The sequence below is a fragment of the Marmota monax genome, unplaced genomic scaffold, assembly GCF_021218885.2.
Source record: "Marmota monax isolate L192 unplaced genomic scaffold, Marmota_monax_Labrador192_F-V1.1 WCK01_AAM20220418_F8-fsc00001, whole genome shotgun sequence".
Taxonomy (NCBI): Eukaryota; Metazoa; Chordata; class Mammalia; order Rodentia; family Sciuridae; genus Marmota; species Marmota monax.
In genome coordinates this window covers 2,599,901-2,617,496 of record NW_026693777.1, presented here as the reverse complement: position 1 = coordinate 2,617,496, position 17,596 = coordinate 2,599,901, and the positions used below count along the sequence as shown (strand labels likewise).

At 32.0% G+C, this 17,596-nt stretch overlaps 1 protein-coding gene across 9 annotated transcripts in view; it reads right to left on the bottom strand.

Moving 5' to 3' along the window:
- Positions 1-17,596, bottom strand: part of Mipol1 (mirror-image polydactyly 1) — a 400,912-nt gene that overhangs the window by 187,730 nt on the left and 195,586 nt on the right. For all 9 annotated transcript variants that reach the window (XM_058584489.1, XM_058584488.1, XM_058584490.1 and 6 more), the window contains 2 exons: positions 6,496-6,529; positions 6,066-6,236 (listed from right to left, as the gene is read on the bottom strand). In XM_058584489.1, the coding sequence (XP_058440472.1) occupies positions 6,066-6,236; positions 6,496-6,529 (205 nt within the window). The remainder of the gene's footprint in view (positions 1-6,065; positions 6,237-6,495; positions 6,530-17,596) is intronic.

The following is a 17,596-nucleotide window of genomic DNA, read 5'->3' as shown; positions in this document are numbered from 1 at the left end:
GTATGTATGTATATATACATAGTCTTTATAACTACAGGTATATAGATATGAAGAAGTGAATGTTTATTATGCCCACCAAAAGACATGCACAAGAACATGCTGAGAATCTCATACATAATCTGTTCAAAAATGGAAATAATCTATATTTGTAAGATCCACTGAATATGTACATAAATCATGGTATACTCACACAGAACAAAACAATGAGAAAGATAAATTACTGAAAACTGTAATAACGCAAATCAACATACAGATACAGTATATAACATAATTTTTTATATAAAGTTTAAAAATATTCAAAATGATCTATGGTGATAAAAGTAAGATTGAGTACCTTTGTTGAGGGATTCTGCCTGGAAAAGAAATGGTGGAGGCTTCTGGAGTACTAGAAATACATTTTGATCTGGGTGCTCCTTATGTGATTACAGACATATGTAAAAAATCATCAAATCCTTCACTTGATATTTGTTTATTTTATAGTAAGTTATACTACCTCCATTTAAAAAATACAAAATAAAAAAACTTTTATTTCGATAGCATTCATTTCTCTTTTTTCTTTCTTTTTTTTTTTTTTAGAAAGAGAGAGAGAGAGAGAGAGAGAGAGAGAGAATTTTAATATTTATTTTTTAGTTTTCGGCGGACACAACATCTTTGTTTGTATGTGGTGCTGAGGATCGAACCCGGGCCGCACGCACGCCAGGCAAGCGTGCTACCGCCTGAGCCACATCCCCAGCCCTCATTTCTCTTTTTTCTTGTCTGGACCTTCACCATTCTTTGCCTGAAATATAAATAGGTTCCAAGTTGTTCTCCTTAAAGTTAGAAGTATATTACTCAATCCACTTTAGGCAGTGATGAAATCTTTGTCAAAAGTAGCACTTTCTGTATTAGTAGAAAATTAAAATTCCTTGAGTTACATACTGCCTAAAGTCTAAATTCTTTAGCATTTTATTCGCTGAAAGTCCCCATGAATGAATTTCAAAATAACATGTTTAAATACAACTTTTCTACAAATTCTATTTGGAATTATACATTTATTTTAGAATGTTTGTATTTGTTGCTCCATCATGCTCATTCCTGGGAACTTTCTCTGAGAAAAGTAACATGGATACATGTAATAATTTAGCTACAAAAATGTTGTAGTTATCCAAACAGAAAACATATAAATAGTCTTCCAAAGGGCAGATGAATTTAACAAATCTTAACAATCTTAAAATTATAAGACTAGCAAATTATAAAATCTAAGTGAAAAATCAAGTTATAAAAATAGTGCATTTGCTATAAAATACACTGAAAAAAAGACAACCTGTATATGATGATTTCTAGGAAGTAAATTTATAAGAGCACTTTTTCATTGTTTTTGCTTACCTGCACTTTCTAAAGTTAACTATACTTTCAAAAAGTTATAAAAATTTTATAAGAAAAAAGAGTAATTACAATTGGTGGAATGTTACCAATACACTTTAGCAAGATGGACTGGGAAAGATGCACATAGGCAAATAATTATATGATAGGAAGGTAAATTGTCAAATTGATGGGAAAAATAAAAGAAAAGTTTACAATCACTATAATGAATAACATTAAACACATTTCCTAAAAAATGAAACACAATATTATAATTATTTATTTTTAAGTATGACATTTTTGTCAACTTCTAATAATTTCATTATTCTGCATCTATTATATGCTATTAATTATGATAATTATAAGAAATAAAAAGTGAAGAAAACCTGGAAAAAAGAGAGGTTAAGACATTAGGTCATCTGATTATTCCCTCTGCTAAAATGGAATGTCAGCTTTTTATTAGTTTATGCATATGCCTAGATCTCAAATCTGCTTCTTTACAGTGACTTTTGGTTATATAGAATATCAAGTGAGAAATTCATAATCAGACCAGGAATGTTCCAGCATGGACTTGTGAACCTTGAAATATATGTCATTATATTAACTTCTCAGATTTTAATTTCTGTACTTGTTATATAAATAAGAAATTCTTCACAATTTTAAAATTATTCATAACTTTTCCTCAAATATGCCTTGTTTCTTTTACCACTTGTGGTCTGGTTTGTTGACTGTGTGGGAGCAATACCCACCATTTAGGTTTCTTTCTATAGATCCATATGAAAATTACACAGAAAAAATTTTTGGAATACATTGACTCTAATCATCACAATATCTTCAAAGTCTTTATTTTAAATGTTTTTCTTCCTTCTTCATTATAAATCACTACTGCACTTCTGAGACAATAATGTGACAAAACAAGAACTCCAATACACAGACTTAACATTGGTTTTACTATCCAGGATTTTTCCTTTTGTGACACCTCACTCACCTTGGTTGCTTCTATATTACTCAGTGCTCCTCTCCTGGCACACAAAGGAGAATCCTTGGTTCAGAGATGTAATGACTCCCTGGCCCCTTCACCCATTAAAATTACAATCTCAGTTAAATCATGTACCTACAATGCCACACTATATTCAAAATTTGAATATTGCTAGAAGCAATCATGCAGCTTTCCTCATGGGTTTTCCTTACTCATTCCACCAACTCTCAAATGTGCATTCAGTTCTACCTAGCAATCCCATTTTTTTCTAGTTATATTCATTTTCACATAAACCAAGACAACAATTTCAAATTGTCTCTACTTTATAAATATTTAGCACCAGACACTAAACACATCACACTAAGAATCCAAATTAAAAATTTTATTGAGAAAAGGATGGCACCTCAACCTCATTTTTATACCACTAAATGTCCATCCATGTTCTTTGTATACCTCTATTATAATGAAAGTATTTTGCCCTCTTCAAAAGAAAAGGCAACTCTTTATGTTTGGCTATGTTCTAGAACCTACTTATCTACCCTCAATTTAACTCTCTATTCCAGGACTTGCTACTACAATTACCTTTTCTCTCCTTAAAACATCATCTTTCCTTTTTTCTTTATCAATACAACAACCACATGCTTTAGAATCTTGCAATAGAAAAGAGAACAAATCCTAAGACACCACGAGCCTGCTTTCTATTTAATATCATTTTCTCTACCTCCATTACAGGGAGGAAAAAAGTTGTATATGTTTACTGTTTCTATTGGCCACTCTCATCTTACTTTCTTCTGGAGATGTTTTCTTCTGTTGCTTTCCCTGACACACTTGTTAGTTTCTGTTTACCTCATTTAACATTCTTAATTTCCTCTTAGATTCTCCTACTTTTCCAACTACAAATACTGGCATACCACAGAGCTTGGTCCTGGGGCTCTCTTTTTTCTCAATGACCTTTCTCTAGTTTTATGTAGTACCACAGCTTTAATTAGCTATGCGCTGATGGCTCAATAACTAACTGCCTGCTCAGTGTTTCCATCTGAATTTTAAATAATCATCTCAAATATATATATCCAAGAGAGTTTAATTTCCCTTCCCAAATATGTTTATCACAATCTCCCAAAGTCTCCATCACAAAAGAGAATATATCTACAGTGTTCATGCCCAAACATGGGAGTCAGCTACAACTCTTCCTGGCCCCTTCTTTCCAAATCCGGTCCATTTTCAAGCCCTGTTTACTGCAAAATACTTCTAAAGATCTAAACTTGTTTATCTAAGCCATTATTATGGTTTTATCTTTTGCTTATACTATTTCAATAGCTCTTGTCTTTCAATATCTTCTGCATTTTGATAAAATTTCTACTCCTGGCCATGATCTACGAAGTCAAACAGAATTTTCTACTACCTATGACCTCTGTCTAATCTCTTGCCACTATCTTCCTTGCTCACTAGACTTTAATTGGATACAAGTTTCATGCATTTGCATCACTGCCTTAAGTATGTGCCCATCTCTCAGAGCATTGTTGATCTCTCCTTTTCTGATAGAATATTCTTTCTATAGCTCTTTGCAGGGCTAGACCTTCCTCCCTTTTCATGTCTTAGGTCAGCTACTCACCTTAACAGAAGCCTGATCATCCTAGCAATCCTATCAACTGCAGTTCATTCATTACCTTTTATTTTCATCCTACCACTACTGTAATTTATTTATTTGTTGGTTTGCTATGTATATATAGCAAATATAAGTTTCAAAGGAGTAGGGACCTTTTATATTTTTATCATTGTTTCAGTTCCCAGCACAAGACTCATACTAGGTACTCAATAAAATGTGGATGCATGAGTATTTCACTAACTTTTTCTAGTTTACCATATCTTGAAATAGATCTAAAGTGATCTATTAGTTCATTAGTTTATAAAGCTAAAGAAATGAAAGTTTTTAGCTTTATCCTCTAATTCTAGATATTTCTATAATTGTAATATAATGCACAAGAATAAATCAGCCCATTTTACAAATTCAAGAATCTTTTCCAATTCTAATCTGAAGAAAAATGTCACATTTCCACATCTAGTATAGGACAGAATCATTTGTGGCAGACCAACACTCTAGCCATGAACTAGAAAAGCCAGAATAAACAAAAAAATCATCAGAATAAATGCACAAAATTATGTGGCTGTAATAATGACTGGAACGGCTATGATCCTGAAGAGGGGTTAATTAGAGAGAGGTAATTTGAAGTCTGCACTCGTTGTTTTTTCTCCAGAGTTTTACAGATTCTAGGTATGGCAAAAGGACAGAGAAATCAGACTTTGACTAGGAGAACAGAGAAACCATCCAAGCTTTTGCAGTTAGGTAGGACTGAATGACAAAATTGGAGTAAACAGAAGATTTTTCCAGAGTCTTACAATGCTGAGGAGACAATACTGACAGGATCTGGCAGGAGTAGGTCCTCATGAATACTAAGCTGTCCCTTTGGAAGGATTCATCCAAAGTACAAGGATGAGACAAAGACTTACCAAAAATTCCGCCCCAGTCTCCAAGGGTGATAATAAACCATTTGTATTGTGTTAGAAATAAGCTAATAGGAAACATTTTATGAAGTAGGAGAAAAAAGGAACAACTGGCTGTGACAATCTTAAGCAGGCTGGAAAAAATGTGAATTAGAGCTGGGTGTGGTGGTACATGCCTGTAATACCACCAACTCCAGAGGCTGAGGCAGGAGGATCACAAGTTCAAGGCAAACCTCAGCAACTTTGCAAGGCTGGAGACATGTATGAACTCACTGGGGATGAGAGATATCCTGCAGTCAGAGTCCTAGAGTAAGTGAGTTAGAAAGATAGTAGGTGGAATTCAGAAGCATGATACTTGAAACTGAGCTGAGTAATGACCAAGTATACGATATGACCATAGAGTACATGGCTGAAGTAGTATACTAGTGGAAGGAGAGAAATTTCAGGAAATCAGAGACTGGCACATTGCAAGAATCAGTTATATAGATATTTAATTCACAAAGAATTAATTATGACAGGGGTTGGTTGAAGAGAAAGAGAAGCAGATCTTAAAATCTTCCAGAAACAAGGAAAATGACACAGGAATATGTACATGACTGTGACAAGATTGTGTACTGGGCAGTGTTTTCTGATGCATGAGATTCAAAGCTAGAGATGTTTAGAAAGGAAAAAGAAACAATGATCTAAAAACATGGGCTCAGTAGTATAACTGGTATGGGAAAGAATACAGCCACTACTAGAGAAGATGCAGTGGAGCTAGTAGATTCAGGGAGGAAACAGTTCGAGTTAGAGCAGGAAGTGCAAGTCGTGCTCAGAAAAGAATATGCTAATAATTTGACCCATTCAACTATGTTTACTAATGATACCAAATTAGGCATTGGGAATAAAACAGTAATAAAGGCAGAGTCTCAGCCTTCACAAAACTGGAACTTGAAAAAAAAGTCCAGTATACAAGAGATTACTTTGAAAATAAAATAAAATTTTAATAACAAATTAACATGTTATAAAACAAGTTTTATTTTACTAAGAAAAGATGATGCATTAAATTTTATAAAGAAATGAGGATGCATATTTTGAACAGTGGTAGAAGGAAATTATGTAAATATTTTAATATATCTAATCATCAGTATAAACTCTAAAAACTAAAGAGAATTAATAATATTTGGGCAAGAATCACCCTTTAATGGATAAAAAAGAGGGGGAAATGGTAATTATATGCTTTTTCAGATACATGCATAGTTACCTGAGACAAAGCAGCATCCCGTTCTTGTATCACTGCATTCATTTCTTCGGCAGTTATTCTCTTTTTACATTCCTTGGTCTTGTAGATTCTATCCACAATTACAGCTCCATTCTTCTGAATAGCTATTCCTGTGTCGGCATTGTTTATTCTGTTCAGTAATTCCTGTAATGTCTACCAACACCATTATATGTTAGTCAGACATGAAGTTTTAATATATTTTATTTAATATAGGGTTTTAATTAATAGGCACATGTGAATTGTAAATTGACTGAGTGAAGTTATTGAATTTTCATATTGCAGCAAAGATGTACATTATTAGTGTGTCAATTCTTCTTTTTCCCACATCTTAGTTCTTGAAACCCACTCAATTGAACTTAAGCCTCTAAGATATAAGACTGACATCAAGAAATCTCCTCAGAGAATGGCTTACCATGTCATTTTCTTCAGGGTTAATATTTTCTAGCCTAGAAAAAAGGGACACAGAAAGCCTGATCAGTAGCATTTCCTTAGTGCAGCAAAATGAGTTCGCTTTTTAAATCTTTAGAACCTCAAGTAATTTCATTCGACTAGTCTTTAGAGTCAACCATGACACTGAACATATTAAAGTGCCACCTGCTCGACTCCATCTTTCAATAATGCTCTATATCTTCTGCACTGACTTCAGACTGTTAAGTTATTAATGTTTACTGCTATATATGACTACAAGGATCAATTGTTCATATGTGCTTAGATGAAGAAAGTTCCCCAGTGATAGAAGCACTCATTCTCATCATTATATTTATTCCTGGACTTCCAATTCTTAACAGAAACTATATTTCCTCTTTTGTGGATGCCATCACAAGTAAAACAAGGCAAGTATTTTTATTTCAAAGTTTAACTATGTTCCCTCAAAAACAGTGACAAATAATTACACTAACTTTGACCTGAAAATCTCTTGCTGCTATCTATTTGTTAAGACAAATACACTATATAGACATGCTGACCAAAATTGGGCCACATTTTAACATTGCTATTCTCTCTTTTTTTAAGGAATCATTCAATTTAAAGACAAAGAAAATAAACTGGATCCCCTCATAAATACACTGTCTCAAAAGAGGCATGATGTTTATAGAACAACATAAATGTTGATGGACTGAAGGAATGTCTGAAAGTAACAAATTCTAAGTGACACACATTAGAAAATTTCTAAAATATAATTTAGGTAATTATTAAATTGGGCAAATTAAAGGAGAACCTGCAATGGATATTAGTGAAATGATACAGATTCTAGAAACAATCTCAATTATTTAAAAATTACAATAAAAAGTTTAGATAATCAAGTTCCTGTTTTCTCAAGATTAACCCCCTCCCCAAAACTGTATCCCTATGATTTAATATTAACTACACAGGATCCTGGGCACATGAATTTAGAATTCAAAGTTTAAATAGTTAGAATGACTGCACCTAAAAGTACATGATATAATTTTTCATTGCTGGTAAATTAATTTGAACTGCTTTTGGTGAGTCTAGTGTGCTAAGTCTCACAGGCAGTGCATAAGTGAGCACAGTTAACCACTTAACATTTGGATCTCAATCAATACTACATTAGGAAAAATTAAAATAAAATTATTTGATAAATATGTCACAAAGTTGTTCAAACTCCACAAATGGATGAAATCACTGCACTCAGATTCAAGGTAGTAATTTTAAAACACAGCATCTTAACAGAAAAAATATATAAACATATTAAAAAGTGACATATAAAAAGCTATCTCTGTATATTCAAATAGTGTATAACAGGAAGGCATAGTAATTTTGAATTATACATAACAATGCATTTCAAACTACTAAAACCTGCTTGAATTCACATTTCAGGAAGAGCAAATACTCTTGTCTTTTATCACTTTTTCCTTCAAAATAAATCGAGTTTTCAATGATGCTACTTAACAAAGCTTGTTCTATAAGAATTGTGAAGATAAGTATTTCTTTTCTTTACTCAACAGAAAAAGCAGAAAAGTATGATAATAAAACCCTTACATTTATTTATGGTCACAGTACAAGTATTTGGGGACTATCAGTAGCATTTAACCATTAGCTATTGGATGGCTAAATATGATTTTTAAGAAAGTCAAATGTCGTGGGCTGAGGCTGTAGCTCAGTGGCAGAGTGCTTGCCTAGCATGTGTGAGGCACTGGGTTCAATCCCCAGCACCACATAAATAAACAAAATAAAGGTACTGTATCCATCTACAATTAAAAATAAAAAATAACAAAAGAAGAAGGAAGTCTAGATTTTAAAAAAAAAGAAAGTCAAATGTCATGGGAAATATCATTTTAATATTATGCTTTTAAAAATGAAATCAGATGAAGAACTGATTATGGCAGTTTCCAAATAAAATCCAATTCACGTGTTTAAAAATGTCATAAAAATTACTTCTATTAAACTTGATACTTTAATGTGATAAACCTCAGATTTGTAGACTCCTAGGAATAGTTATCAAAAAAAAAAAAAATAGTAACGAAAGTAATAAGTCTCCATTTTCAGTGTAAAAAAGTTATATTACAGGAAGAAAGTAACAATATAAACAGGTTACATAATTTGTACCTACCAGATAATCAATACAATAAAAACTATGGAATTTCTACATAATACTTGTAAGTTATCTTTAGACATTGTAATGTGAAAAAATATTCTTTAATGAGAGGCAGATGAAGAGTTCAAATGTTTAAAATTAACACCAATAGGAATGAGCAATATTTTAATATTAGTATTTATTCTAATATTAAAATCACCTAATAATTTTCTAAATCGAAGTCAAATTTTCTCTGAGAACTATACTAGATCCCAGGCATATGAATTTGGCATTCAGACTTTGAATAATTTGTGTAAATTACTCTGAAAATACATAATATATAATGACTTATCATCTGCTGATAATTGAACTGGAACTATTTTTGATGAAGTCTAGATCTGATTGAGCATGATTGACAAAAGTCAACCATTTAGCATTTGGATCTCTATCTTATTTTATTATTATTTTGTCTAATTGATTAGTGTACTGATACATGGCCATCAATAGAAAAATAGAACTTTACCAAAAAAATTAAAGAAGGTTAATTGGTGACTTGGAAATTTGCATAGACACACATAACTTATATTTCTCTATTTGTGTTTTGTAAGTCTCATGGAGTATCTGTCAGAGATATCAAAAATTGATTATATTATAATTTAATCTATTAGATCACATGGAGTAGGGATCAGTGAACATTCTATAAAGGGCCAGATAATATAAATAATGTAGGTTTTGTCTATGTTTACTGTCATAGCTACTAAACTTTGTAGTGTAAAACCAACTATAAATAACATATATGTGAATGAGTGTGGTTTGGTTTTAATAAAATTTTATTTACAAAATCAGGAGGTGGGATGCATTTGTATCATAGGTTCTTAGTTTGCCCAACCTTGATAGATTATTGTAAAATAAGACCAGATCTTTGATGTTAGTACAGTAAGTGCTGATTCAGTATACTTGGCATAATTTTCTAAGCTGGTTCATTCAACATCTAGTTAAAGATTAAGAATTAACAAAAGTAATTTTCAGAAAATTTAATCCAGGCCTACAATAACTATACCACTTACTATATTACTTAAAACAACACAAACGTTAGACAACCTACCTACCTTTTCATAAAAGAGAAAATTTGGAACAGCTATATAAGCCTTCAATTTTCCGTAAAAATAACTCTGGGCAACCAGGGTTTACTGGTACATGTACAGCATATAACAATTTATTGGTTTAGTAAAGACTTAAAATTAATAGACGGTGTTACACAAAATATAGCTGACCAACTATAAATTACATTTCATTAATACGAGCTTTACAATTAGACAAAATAATCTCAACCTTTTGTAAACTCTAAATTATGCCTACCTCAGTCTAACTTGACAGTCATGATAACTGGTAAGAATTTGCTGAAGTAAATGTCCATGGGCTCAAGTTTCAATTGATTTCCTATATCATGCAAATTCTAATTGACAACCTTGCACTCTAAGTAAAAAGGAACTTTCCATGAAATGTCACATTTCTTGATTTATTTCTAAATCAGTCAATATCATCTTTTTCCTTTCTGAAGCTACATTCACTGTTTTCAATGTGAAAAGCATAATATTGACTTCAAGTGAAAAAGAACTAGTGATCAGCTAACCAGAAAATTTTGAGTTGTTTGCTTTTATTCTCATTTTTTTACAGCATTACATGTGATATATTTAAGAAAAACTAACAATAACAAAGAGACTAAAAAAAGTTATCAACTCAAAAGTTTGAGTGTACGTATGAAAACATGTATATTAGTAGTATACATAAATCATTTTAACTTGAATCCTTTTAACTTTTTTCCTACTTTTGGATGAAAACCAAAAAAGCAAAGGAAGAAAAAAAAAAACACTGGTAATTGAAGAGGTAAAGGAAAGTAGAAAAGTGTCAGAATAAGATTAGGTTGACACTACAATACAGAGATAAAAAGAAAGTCAGAAGTGGCAAAGGAGATCAGACAAAAGATGGAGGAAACTTGAAGATTATAGAAAGCAGGAAATAGGGCATTAAAAAAAGGTAAAAAATAAATCGTACAATTTCATCCTATACTCAATGCCTCTAAATATGTTTCACAGCTAAGCAAAGTCTGGTTATGAATTTGATGCATATTTTTAAAAGTTTAGTCTAAAATGCACTCTTGAAGGTTCAGAATCAAAGATAGCTGAGGAGAAAGAAACTTCTATACTAACATCTGACACAAGGCTGACATATTATTCTGTTTTTGTATAGTCTGTATGCTGAAGCCCACCGATCTGTACCCCCAGACTATGATACAGTAGAAGCCCTTCTTATAAACTTTCTAGAAACCAATGATTCTGTTTATCAGTTAGTACTGTTTTAAGTATCAGTGTAACTATTTAGATGATATTCCTAACTAAATTGGTACCATAATAATGTGTCCCCAGTAACTAGAACTATACTTGACATAGTATATGTTCCATAAATATTTATTAATTGGATTAATTAATTTAAAGAAAAGGCTTAGGTTTGTTTTCCTTTTTCCCATTCCCATTCCTCTGTAACACTAATGCTACACAGAGAAATGAAAAAGGCTCTGCCTAAAGGAATGCTAATTTCAATATACTGTAATAAAAAGTATAACAAATAAATGTACAAATTAAAATATATACAATGGAAGAAAAAATGAGGAAAGGACAGGCTCTATTTAGATATATTTTGGCTAAAGAGAATAAACAAAATTAAGAGATCAATTTAATAGGGATTCTGAGAAGTTTTGGCTTGGATATGTAGGCAGATGGTTGTGTCACTGATCAGGATAAGGGATTAAGGAGAAGGATCAGGTTTTAAGAATGAATTAATAAGTTTCATTTTGGATATGCTAAGTTTGAGTTGCCTGGATAAATCTGAGGTAGATAATTCCAATAATGTGGCTTGATTGACTTTGAGTCATTGGCCAAGTAGCTTAAAGTTTTTTTGTCTATAAAACATGAATATCATCTACCTCAAAAGAGTCATGATGCTTTATGAAAAATAGATTTGTTATATTTGGGGAGTGAATTTGATTTTGTAAGAAGCAAAAAATAAAATCTATTCAGAAACAAATTTCATGAACAAAATGGGTGATCAATCTAACAAAATCTATGGACGTACCTATACTATAACAATACTATTTAGCAGTTGATAAACAACATAATAGTACTCTTCTAAAAAAGATATCTAAAGTTTAATTTTTTTACTTAGACATAATATTTGTACATATTGATGGGTGGTGTATAGTATGATAATTTTATACATGCACACAAAAGGTAATGATCAAATCAGAGCAATAAACCCCATTTCCTCTAATGTTGATAATTTCCATGTGTCTTAGATTTCAATAGGTACACAACTGAAAAGTTTTATAAAGCATTCACTTTGAAAGGTGTGTGTAAAACCATCTGATTCCAGAAAGGACCTCTGAAATTATGAACAAATTGATTCTAAAATTTATAAGGAAAGGCAAAGGTACTAGAATAGCCCAAAGAATTCTGTAATAAAAGAACAAAATTTAAGGACATCTGATTCCAAAATATAATATAAAGATTCAATAATCAAGACTGCATAATATTGATAAAGGGATAGACATAGACATATAACAATGGAACTGAATATCATGTCCACAAAACGACCACAAAAGGCCAATTTACTTTTGACAAAAGTCTAAGAATTTAATGGAGAAATGGCAGCCTTTTCAACAAATGGTAGCAGAATAAATGAATTTCCATAAATAATAGGGAGGAAAAAAAGGATCTGGATATGTACTTTACACCTTCCAAACGTACTTCACACGTTCCATAAAAATTATCCATAAATGAATCACTGCCCTACATGTAAAACACAAAAAACTTCTAGAAGCAACAATACAGGAGAAAATCTGTGTGACTTTCCATTTGGCAATGAGTTTTACAGGCAATATCAAAAACAGAATCCATGAATGAAAGTAAAAACCAAATAATAAGACAGGCAGGTCTTATTAAAATTTAAAAGTTGTGTTTTACCAAAAGTACTGTTCAGAGATTAAAAAACTAAATTGTGGACTGGAAGAAAATATTTGCAAACCACATATCTGTTAAAGGACTTATATACAGTATAAATAACTGTTTAAATGATGAGAAAAAACACAATTTAAAAATTGGGGGCTGGGGTTGTGGCTCAGTGGTAAAGTGCTTGCCTTGCACGTGTGAGGCCCTAGGTTTGATCCTCAGCACTACATAAAAAAATAAAAATAAAGATATTGTGTCCATCTACAACTAAAAAAAAAATTTTAATGGAAGCAAATATCTTAATAGACATTTAACCAAAGAAGATATATTAATTTGTTATAAGGAAAATGCAAACTAAAATACTGAGAAACCTATACAAACCTATAGACTCTAAGGCTAACATTCAAAGCAAGAAACAGAACAAAAACAACAATTCCAAATCTTGGCAAGGATGTAGGTCAATAGGAACTCTGATTCATTGCTTGTGGGAATGAAAAATGGTTTATTTTTCTCTGCAAAAGAGTTCAACAGTTTCTTACAATTTTAACATATATTTAAAATATGACCTTGCAATTGTGCTACTAGGTTTACTCAATTGATTTGAAAATGTTACATCCAGACAGAAACCTGTATGCAAATGCTTATAGCAACTTTATTCAAAATTACCCAAACTTGAGGCAACCAGGATATCATTTACATAGGTGAACAGATAAGTCAATTGTGATACACCTACACAATGGAATATTATACAACAACAACAACAAAAAGAACATATTATTAATTCATGGGTCAACACTTTGCTGAGGGAAATAAGCCAGACTAAAAAGGTTATACATATTTTATAATTTCAATCATATGGCATTCTAGAAAAGGAAAAACTATTGGGGCAGGTAACAGGTAAGGAGGGAGGTTGGGGAGGGAGGCAGTAGTAACCACAGATTTGAATAGAGAAAGCATTGAGGATATTTAAGTGGGAGAATTACTCTGCATCCTTGACACCATGCATCTATCAAAACTCACAAAACTTTATAGAGCACAGAGTAAACCTTAATATATGCATATAAAAAGAATCAATCAGAAGGACAAAGAATCCTAACATATCACACAGACTATGATAAAAAAAAAAAAGCCTAAAAACATTACAAACAGATGGCATAATCTTACTTAAAGAAGTGGGGGTTGGGGGTGGGGTTGCGGCTCAGCAGTACAAGGCTCGCCTAGCATGTTAGAGGTGCTAGGTTTGATCCTCAGCACCACATAAAAATAAATAAATAAAATCAAGGTATTGTGTCCAACTACAATTAAAATAAATAAAGTTAAAAAAAATAAGTCAGGGTTGAGGAAGAAGGCAACCTAAGTCAATAAACTGTAAGACTAAAGAAACTGAAAGTAGTACAGTCTCATTAGTAAAGCTATCTTTCATGGGGATAGGGGTTTATGATCTAGAAAGAAGTATAATATATGCTGGAGTTGAATAAATAAATTGGATAATGTTTGGTGGGAGCCAAGTTTCTCACTGTTGAGAGATGGAAACTATAGATGAACAAGAGGAGAAGGCCAGAATGAACTGTGTCATACTGGATTAGAATTAAGGATGCATCAGTATGAATTTATGTTTAGCTTAATATAGATACAGACAGGTTCATAAATAGAGATATTTACGTGTAAACCAGCATATACAGATACCTTTCCTACTTTGTTGACAGGGACTAAAAAGTAGTCATACTCCAACAACTATGGACACACCTGGCATCCAGATCTTGGTTTCCGATGTTTCCAATAAATATAACTAGAGCTAAGTGGAGAAATGGCTAATTCTAGGAGTGGGGCCTTATATGTTCCTAAAAAAAGGTGACCCTACAACATCTTACAAATGCTAGAAAGTAACCAATCAGGTATTATTACCCTATGTGCACATATGATTATACAACCCATGTAACTTTATATCTACTGTCATATATAACTAATTAGAGCAAATAAAAATATAAAATAAATTTAAAAAATAAAGTGTTAAAAAATTAAAAGAATGGGGACATATGAAAGGGATATAGGAGCTAATCTGAATAGCTTCCAATGGTCAAAAATAGAACAACCCAAATAAGAGAATCAATAATATAGTATTAGATTATAATACAAAATATTAAATGACCATCCATGAGTCTATACTGATATAAGTGGGTGAATAAATAGGGAGACAATTCCTTTATTGAAGAATTATAAATAATTTATGTAGATTTCTCTCCTGAAGGAGGTTATGCTAATAAGCTTTCTACTACTAAAACAAATACTTGAGATAACCAATTTATAAAGAGAATAAGTTTATTTTAGCGATATGAATTTTGGAGGTATGAATCCATGATCAGTTGGCCCTATTACTTTGGGCTTATGGTAAGAAAGTATATCTTGGAGAAAGTGTGGTGTGGAGAAAAATTGTTCACCTCATGGCAGGGAACAACTGAGAGAAAGAGGAAGGGGCCAGAGTTCCACTATCCTCTTTAAGGCACAATCCTCAAAGACATGAAGACCTTCCACTAGGCTTCACTTATTGGAGGTTTTACCACTTTCCAACAGTGTCAATGTGCAGAACAGCCATTAAAACCTGAGTTTTGGGGGGACATTCTAGATTCAAACTATGCAGAAGTAAAACTCAACAACCTCTTGTCCTCATTCTTGAGTATGGGCTATACTTAACATTATGCTTCCAAAAAGTAGAGTATGAAAATGGGAAAGGAAGTAACTTTGCAGTAAAGAAACCTAGCATAGCCTGCCTCGGGCCAAGTGGTCAAAGTTTATATTTTTGGTAGTAAGTCATGTTAATAGACTATAACCTTGAAATGATATAATGAGAATGGCATTCACTTCTGTGATCTTCATCCTCAAAACTAATAAACTCAGTCTAACCATGAGAAAAACTGTAGAAAAGCTTAAATTAAGAGAGATTTTGAAAAATACATGACTAAACTATCAAGGCCATCAAAAACAAGAAAAATGTAAGAAAATATCACACAACAGGGCAGGCTAAGGAAATATAACAATTAAATGTAATAAAAACATAAACATAAAACAAACCATAAAAAAGGACTTTAGGAAAAATTAGTGTAATCTAAAAAAAAAAACTATGGAATTTAGTTAATGATTATATAGTAATGTTGAATTCTAATCCATGACAAATGTATTATAGTAATATAAGATATTTACCATAAGGTAAACTAAATGAGGTAACTTTTCTATCCTGGTAACTTTTCTGAAAATAAAAAATGATTCTAAAATTCAAAGTTTATTCAAAAATTAGAAGTCCAAGTAAAATGGCATATGAAAGTCTGTACACATATAATCCCAAGAACAGAAAATAAAGACTGTATTAATGAAGAATCTATATAGAAAAAACAAGTAGCATCAGAATTGGCCATTTTTTACTACAATGGTGAAATAAATAAAAGCCCCAAAGTATTCAAGATATACACAAGAACAAAGAGCATGAACCCTCAATGAACACCAAAATCCCTATGTAGAATGCTTAACCTCTAACAAAAGGGGCATACAAATCCAGGAAGTTCTTTTAAACTTCCATCCACACCCCAACTGCCCAAGGATAAAACAGAACTGTAGCAAGAGAACAATACCTAGTCCAGAAACTGCAACTCAGAGGATTTATCAAGGAAAATCCAACTGTTCCATATCAGAACAAAACACAATTCTTGATACTGCTTATTTTAAGCATAAGCAAGACACAATAATATTTCATTTACATATACACCACAAATACAACACAAAACATACCAAGCAAGAGACAAGATTACATTAAAAATAAAAATAAAAATAAAGGTGCTGAATGAATTTCTGTCCTCTCCAAAACTCATACTGAATTTGAATTGGCACTAATATAGTTTAAGAGGTAGGTCTTTGTGGAAGTGATTAGGCCACCAAGGCTCCATGCTCATTACATACAATCAAAAAATTCAATTCTACAATGGGGAGCTCAGCTCCCTTTTGTCTCTGCTTGTCCTTCTACCTACCACTCTGAAATGGCTCATGGAGGAGGCCCTTGACAGATGCTCTCATTGATTTTGGACTTACTTGCCTCCAGAATTCAAAGACAAAAAATTTCTGTTCATTATAAATTACTCATTCTTAGTTATTCTATTATAGCAACATAGACTAACACATAAGGAAATGAAGAAATTTTCTTACTAGTGGTTTGCATTTCAGAGGAATACAAAAAGGCCAAGCATTCCATAAAGTTCACAGAGAAGATGTTAAAATAACAGAGTGAAATGCAAAGGAAAAAAATATTTGAGGGCTGGGGATGTGGCTCAACCCGTAACGTGCTCACCTGGAATGCGCGGGGCGCTGGGTTTGATCCTCAGCACCACATAAAAATAAAATAAAGACGTTGTGTCCACCGAAAACTAAAAAAAATAAATATTAAAAAAAATTTTCTCTCTCTCTCAAAAAAACAAACTGAAAATGAAATTCAGTAACCCAGGGGTTCCCCAGGTATAAAAATGCCATATATGGGCTGGGGTTGTGGCTTAGAAGTAGAGCACTTGCCTTGCACATGTGAGGCCCTGGTTCGATCACCAGCACCACATAAAATAAATAAATAAAATAGAGGTATTGTGTCCAACTACAACTAAAAAATAAATATATATTTTTAAATGCCATCTATGATCAAAGTTTCAGTAATGATTATTCAATCCTCTTAAATACAAAATTACAATTAAACAAGGGACCCTTTAACTGTAAAATTAAATACAACTTTTACAAACATTTTTTTAAAATATTAATAAAGAGAAAAAGGGGGAGAGTTTAAAAATGCAATTCTTTATTTCATATCTGAGAGTTAAATAATACTGTTTAAATTTGACATATTGCACACAAAAATTTTGATGTCTTAATATTTTAATATTTTTCAGTCTCCTTTCCTAAAACTAGAATTTTTTAAAGGGATTAATGTTTCTTATTGAGAGAACACA